Source organism: Gavia stellata, chromosome 32 (assembly GCF_030936135.1).
Source record: "Gavia stellata isolate bGavSte3 chromosome 32, bGavSte3.hap2, whole genome shotgun sequence".
Taxonomy (NCBI): Eukaryota; Metazoa; Chordata; class Aves; order Gaviiformes; family Gaviidae; genus Gavia; species Gavia stellata.
In genome coordinates, this window is record NC_082625.1 from 1,461,402 (window position 1) to 1,467,701 (window position 6,300).

The 6,300-nt window shown below is 67.4% G+C and overlaps 1 protein-coding gene across 1 annotated transcript; it reads right to left on the bottom strand.

The window, feature by feature from the left end:
• Nucleotides 1-505: 505 nt before the first annotated feature.
• LOC132319840 (coiled-coil domain-containing protein 194-like) lies at nucleotides 506-2,315 on the bottom strand. The gene is made up of 3 exons (XM_059831625.1): nucleotides 1,986-2,315; nucleotides 854-950; nucleotides 506-642 (listed from the first exon to the last, which is right to left on the bottom strand). The coding sequence occupies exons 1-3, from the start codon at nucleotides 2,313-2,315 to the stop codon at nucleotides 506-508; spliced, it is 564 nt and encodes a 187-aa protein (XP_059687608.1).
• Between the last annotated feature and the right edge of the window lie 3,985 nt (nucleotides 2,316-6,300).

Here is a 6,300-nt window from a genome sequence, read left to right on the forward strand (position 1 = left end):
GAGGGGGTCTGGGGGCTGCGGGGCTTCAGCCCTTCCTGCAAAAGAGGGGAGGGCAGGGAGTGAATCCCCGCACGGCCCCCGGGTCCTGCTCCCCTGGGGACACCGGTGACGATGGCACGTGCCGGGAAGTGTGCCCGTGAGCACCCAGGCTGGCTGCACCGGTGAAGCCCCCTCCCCAATCTCCCCCCCACCCCGTGCCCCCCAGCCACACAGGCAGGGAGCACCCACAGAAAGTACCGGGACGGGGGGCACCTGCGCCCGGTCGCTCGGTCCCTCGCCCGCCGCCGCAGCGCGTCGACCTCAGCCGTGTAGTCCCGCCTGGGGGGGGAGAGCGAAGCGGCGTGAGGGCGTCTCCCTGTCCCCAAGATGGGGGGACAGAGGGTCCCCATGGGGAGGGAGGGACAGGGCAGGGTGGTGGTGGGGCTGGAGGGTTGGGGTCAGGCTGGGTGTGGGGCTGGGGGGGGGATGCTCTGGGGTGCCCAGCCCATGGTGGGGGGCAAGGACCTTACAGGGTGGCCTCGAGCTCTCTCTGCCGGGCCTCGCACTGCTCCCCGCGTGCCCGCAGCGCTCGCCGCTGCTCCGCCGCCTCCTCCAGCCGCTGCCGCAGCCCCAGCACCTGCTCCTCGCCCCGCGCCAGCTCCTCTGCGGGATGAAGGGGACAGCGGGGTCACCCGTGCACCCCAAACCCTGAAACCCCACACCTGAGCCCACCCCGCCCAGGCATTGCCCCCAAAGGGCGTGCAGCTGGGGGACCCCCGGACGGGCTCCTTGCACGGGGTGGCAGGGGACCTGCACCCCACGCCGCTGCTCCCAGGGGACGGACAGAGGGATGCGGTGTCCAGACAGACCTCACCTTGCAGAGCCGCCTTGCCGCGGGCCAGCTCAGCCCGCTCACGCCGCAGGGCCAGCACCTCGTCCCGCAGTGCCGTGGCGTTGGCCTCCAGCCTGGCCTGGGGAGAGGGGACACGGCGGCGTGGGGACAGGGGTGGGCAGTGTCCTCCCGTCTCTTCATCCGCTGCTGGAGCCCTGCCCCTCCTCACCACCTCCCTGTGTCCCCAAGCTGTCCCCAATGCTGCTGGTGGCTTTAGGTCCCCCTTGTCACATTTCTTGAAGGGGTAGGGACATGTATTTGGGGAAAATCCCTCTTCCCTGGAGGGATGGCTCAGCTTGAGCCTGGTGAGGATGCTGGTGCACCAGGGATGTCACGGGAGCCCCAGACCACTCCAGTGCCCCATGGGTGGCATCCCCGCTGCCTGGGAGGGGACGGGGCTCCCCCTTAGCTGGGTCCCCGAGAGGCTGCACAGCCCAGCCCCACTCCCGGCGCCAGCCCTGGGAAGCCGGAGCACTTTTCCAGCCTCTCCGGACCATTGTTTGGCCGGATGAGCCCGGAGGGGCGGCGGGACTCGGCTCTTCCTCCGGGCTGCGGCCATGGCACTGGGGCCAGGCCCTTTCCCAACCGGGGCCGCAGCTAAAAATACCTGGGAGGAGAGAAACGGCAGCTCCGCACCAGCTCCGGCCTCCGCTGCTGCTTTGGGACAGGGTAATTACATGTGTGCGGAGCAGCTCGGTCATGGTTAAGAATAGCTGGGCACGGGCACCCGGGCAGGGAGACGGCGGGACCGGGGCTGTGCCGAGGGACCGGGAGCAGCCGGGGCTCGCCTCTTGGGGCGTCCCATGCAGGAAGATGGCCGTGGACCCCCGGGGTGCTGCCGGTCCCCCTCTCCCGGGGCTGCCTCTCCCCCTTCCCAGCTCATCTTTGCAGCCAGCCTTTGCCTTCCAGGATTTGCTCGTCTGCAGCATCCTTCCCATCAGGGCTGGGACTTTCCAAGGATCCTGGTGAAAATCCCCCCAGGGATGAAGCCTCACCCTGGTTTTGGCTACCGAGCTCCCCCAGAAACCCCCCCTCTGCACCCCAGCATCACTCTCCCCTTTCACGCAGCCAGGTGACCGAGGACCCCCTTGTCCCCATCCCCACCAGCACCTACCGCCCGCTCCCGGCAGGACGCCAGGCTGGCGTTGAGCTTCTTGCCATCGCCGCGGGCCTGGGCAATCTCCCGCCGCAGAGCATCCTCTGCCCGCGCACCCGCTGCCGCCGCGCGCTGCAGCCGGGCTCGCTCCCGCTCCAGCTCGGCCACGCGGTTCCCCAGCTCCCGGCTCTCGTTGGCCGCCTGTTCCCGGCAGCCCCGCAGCTTCCCTACCGCCTCCGAGCGCCACACCATCACCGCCACCGAGACCGTCACTGCCGCCACCAGCACCAGCAGCACTGCGCACAGTCCCAGCACCTTCAAGGTGGCCTTGGGCACCGCGGGGTCCATGCCGGAGGGGGACACGGGGTCGCTCGCCCGCTCCAGCGGCTGCTGCCCGGGATGTGCCAGTGTCCCCAGGGCAGGTCGCTCCCTGGGTTGCCGTAATTGCTGCGTGTGGGTTTTTCTCACCAAACACGGCTTTGGGCTGCGGTTTGTCGCAGGTCACAGCCCAGAATAGACTTTGTTTGTGCTGGAGGTGGGAGGACGCTCTGCCCCTGTGCCCGGCCGTGGGTCACAGCTGCAGGGACAAGCAGGGATGCAGTTGGGGTCCGGTGGGTGCCGGGGATGCTGAGGCTGCCGTCTGCCCAAGGGGTTTCTGCAGCACCGCCTTGCCCCCACCATGCAGCAGAGTCAGGGCTCCGGGTCCCTGAGAGCTGCTGGAGCAATAAACACTGGTTTTTTCACAAGGTTTTATTGGAAATTGGTTAAAAATCAGCAGACCGTGGAGTACCCATGAACCCCTCAACTCAAGGCAGCCCTGCACAGTGCTACATCTCTGTCCCCTCCTGCCCGTGCCCCGTCCCCTCCCTCGCCTTGGGCACAGCCCTTGGTGGCTGGAGGGAAAGCGTCTCCCCGGAACGTCCCCGCAGTGAGCGGGGTGAGTTGCGGGGTGAGTTTGGTGAGCAGAGCATGCAGGGAGGTATAGGACAGCGTAGGCAGTGCCAGGGCAGAGGCGAGCCGGAGGCAGGGCTGAGCGGGCGCCGGGCACCCGCAGTGGGCACTGCACCCACTGCCACCCCCAGACCCCACCAGACTGGATGGGGACGGTCCCTCCTCGCCCCACGTCAGAGGACGGGGAGTCGGCGGGGCCCGTGTTCCTGCTGCTTTGGGCTCACAGGAGGAGCATCCCGGGGAGGAGGAGAGCCAGGAGGCTGAGGGACACGGCCGGGAGCCCGTTCCCACCTGAGTGCTGGCTCATGTCCTGGAGCTGCTTCTGCAGGAGCTGGTTCTGCAGCTGCAGCTTGTCCCTGGGGGGGACAGGGGGAGTCAATGACAGAGTGTGGGGCTGAGGGCGGCGAGGGGGACAGTGGGGCTCACCTGCTGCTCTGCAGGTCCCCCAGCTGCTCCTGCTGCTGGGCCACCTCCGCCTTCAGCGCCCTGTTCTCCTCTGCAGGGAGGTGACGGCGGGGACAAGGATCAGGGAAGCCGAGGGGATGGGGATCAGGGTGACACAGGGGATGGGGATCAGGGTGTCCCAGGGGACAGGGATCAGGATGACACAGGGGATGGGGATCAGGGTGTCCCAGGGGATGGGGATCAGGATGACACAGGGGATGGGGATCAGGGTGTCCCTGGGGATGGGGATCAGGGTGTCCCAGGGGATGGGGATCAGGATGACACAGGGGATGGGGATCAGGGTGTCCCAGGGGATGGGGATCAGGATGACACAGGGGATGGGGATCAGGGTGTCCCTGGGGATGGGGATCAGGGTGTCCCAGGGGATGGGGATCAGGATGACACAGGGGATGGGGATCAGGGTGTCCCAGGGGATGGGGATCAGGGTGACACAGGGGATGGGGATCAGGGTGGCTGAGGGGACGGGGATCAGGGTGTCCCAGGGGATGGGGATCAGGGTGGCTGAGGGGACGGGGATCAGGGTGTCCCAGGGGATGGGGATCAGGGTGACACAGGGGATGGGGATCAGGGTGTCCCAGGGGATGGGGATCAGGATGACACAGGGGACGAGGATCAGGGTGTCCCAGGGGACAGGGATCAGGATGACACAGGGGACAGGGATCAGGGTGTCCCAGGGGATGGGGATCAGGATGACACAGGGGACGAGGATCAGGATGACACAGGGGATGGGGATCAGGGTGTCCCAGGGGATGGGGATCAGGGTGTCCCTGGGGATGGGGATCAGGGTGGCTGAGGGGACGGGGATCAGGGTGTCCCAGGGAATGGGGATCAGGATGACACAGGGGATGGGGATTAGGGTGTCCCTGGGGATGGGGATCAGGATGACACAGGGGACAGGGATCAGGGTGTCCCAGGGGATGGGGATCAGGATGACACAGGGGACAGGGATCAGGGTGTCCCAGGGGACGGGGATCAGGGTGTCTCAGGGGATGGGGATCAGGGTGTCCCAGGGGATGGGGATCAGGATGACACAGGGGACAGGGATCAGGGTGTCCCAGGGGACGGGGATCAGGGTGTCCCAGGGGATGGGGATCAGGGTGTCCCAGGGGATGGGGATCAGGGTGGCTGAGGGGACGGGGATCAGGGTGTCCCAGGGGATGGGGATCAGGGTGGCTGAGGGGACGGGGATCAGGGTGTCCCAGGGGATGGGGATCAGGGTGGCTGAGGGGACGGGGATCAGGGTGTCCCAGGGGATGGGGATCAGGGTGGCTGAGGGGACGGGGATCAGGGTGTCCCAGGGGATGGGGATCAGGGTGGCTGAGGGGACGGGGATCAGGGTGCCCCTGGGGATGGGGATCAGGATGACACAGGGGACAGGGATCAGGGTGTCCCAGGGGATGGGGATCAGGGTGGCTGAGGGGACGGGGATCAGGGTGTCCCAGGGGATGGGGATCAGGGTGGCTGAGGGGACGGGGATCAGGCTGTCCCAGGGGATGGGGATCAGGGTGGCTGAGGGGACGGGGATCAGGGTGTCCCAGGGGATGGGGATCAGGGTGGCTGAGGGGACGGGGATCAGGGTGTCCCAGGGGATGGGGATCAGGGTGGCTGAGGGGACGGGGATCAGGGTGTCCCAGGGGATGGGGATCAGGGTGGCTGAGGGGACGGGGATCAGGGTGCCCCTGGGGATGGGGATCAGGATGACACAGGGGACAGGGATCAGGGTGTCCCAGGGGATGGGGATCAGGGTGTCCCAGGGGATGGGGATCAGGGTGGCTGAGGGGACAGGGATCAGGGTGTCCCAGGGGATGGGGATCAGGGTGGCTGAGGGGACGGGGATCAGGGTGTCCCAGGGGATGGGGATCAGGGTGGCTGAGGGGACGGGGATCAGGGTGCCCCTGGGGATGGGGATCAGGATGACACAGGGGACAGGGATCAGGGTGTCCCAGGGGATGGGGATCAGGGTGGCTGAGGGGACAGGGATCAGGGTGTCCCAGGGGATGGGGATCAGGGTGGCTGAGGGGACGGGGATCAGGCTGTCCCAGGGGATGGGGATCAGGGTGGCTGAGGGGACGGGGATCAGGGTGTCCCAGGGGATGGGGATCAGGGTGGCTGAGGGGCTGCTGCCCGTGCCCACACCCCCCGCCCTGCCCAGGACCCACCTTGCAGCTGGGTTACACTGGTGAGCGCCTGTTCCAGCTCTGAGACTTTCCCCTCCAGCGCACCCTGAGCATGGGCAGAGGGAAGGGGCTGGAGGCTCCGGCTTGGAGGCTCCCTCGCACCACCCACACGCAGCCAGTTCGGGGCTGGGGGCTGTGGGGTCCCGGCCCCCCACCCTCCAGTAGCACCCCAGCACCTACCAGCTGCTTCCTGCAGCCATCCCACTGCCTGTGAGCTTTGGCGAGGGACTGGTTGGTGATGGCCAACACCTCCTCCAGCTGCGCCAGCTCCGCCGAGCCATTCCCCACCATCGTGAAGCCTGCGGCCAGCTGGCAGAGCACGGTGGGGAGGGCTACCACCAGCACCACGATGGCTACCACCAGCACCACGATGGCCACCACAAGGGCCACAGCCACATATATCTTCCAACCTTGCTTGCCCGCGGGCAGCTGGCATCGGCTGCAGCCCCCCATCCCGCCTGCACTGCCCTGCCTGGGCAAAAACACCGGGGCTGGGAGGGAGCTTGAGGTTTGCCCCCAAATCGAGCTGTTTCGTTTCTCAAAGAACGTGACTTTCCAGGAAATGATGTGGCTCATGAGCACGCAGCACCCGGGGGAGTGCAACGGCCGCTGGGCTGCTGGGATTTCTCAGGGGGCTGGTGCTGTGCCCCTGCCTGCACCGGGGCTGGTACGGGCAGGGTTTGGGCAGACGCTGCGGGGAAACCCCCCCCACTGCAGGGGCCATGTCCCAGGGAGGGGGG

What these genes read in the sequence shown, in the direction of transcription:
- LOC132319840 (XM_059831625.1), bottom strand. Translation starts at nt 2,315, where the DNA reads ATGGACCCCGCGGTGCCCAAGGCCACCTTGAAGGTGCTGGGACTGTGC. An exon ending in CGTCCTGCCGGGAGCGGGCG is followed by an intron (nt 951 to 1,985) that starts GTAGGTGCTGGT and finishes CCCTCTCCCCAG; the next exon opens with GCCAGGCTGGAGGCCAACGC. An exon ending in CGGCAAGGCGGCTCTGCAAG is followed by an intron (nt 643 to 853) that starts GTGAGGTCTGTC and finishes TTCATCCCGCAG; the next exon opens with AGGAGCTGGCGCGGGGCGAG.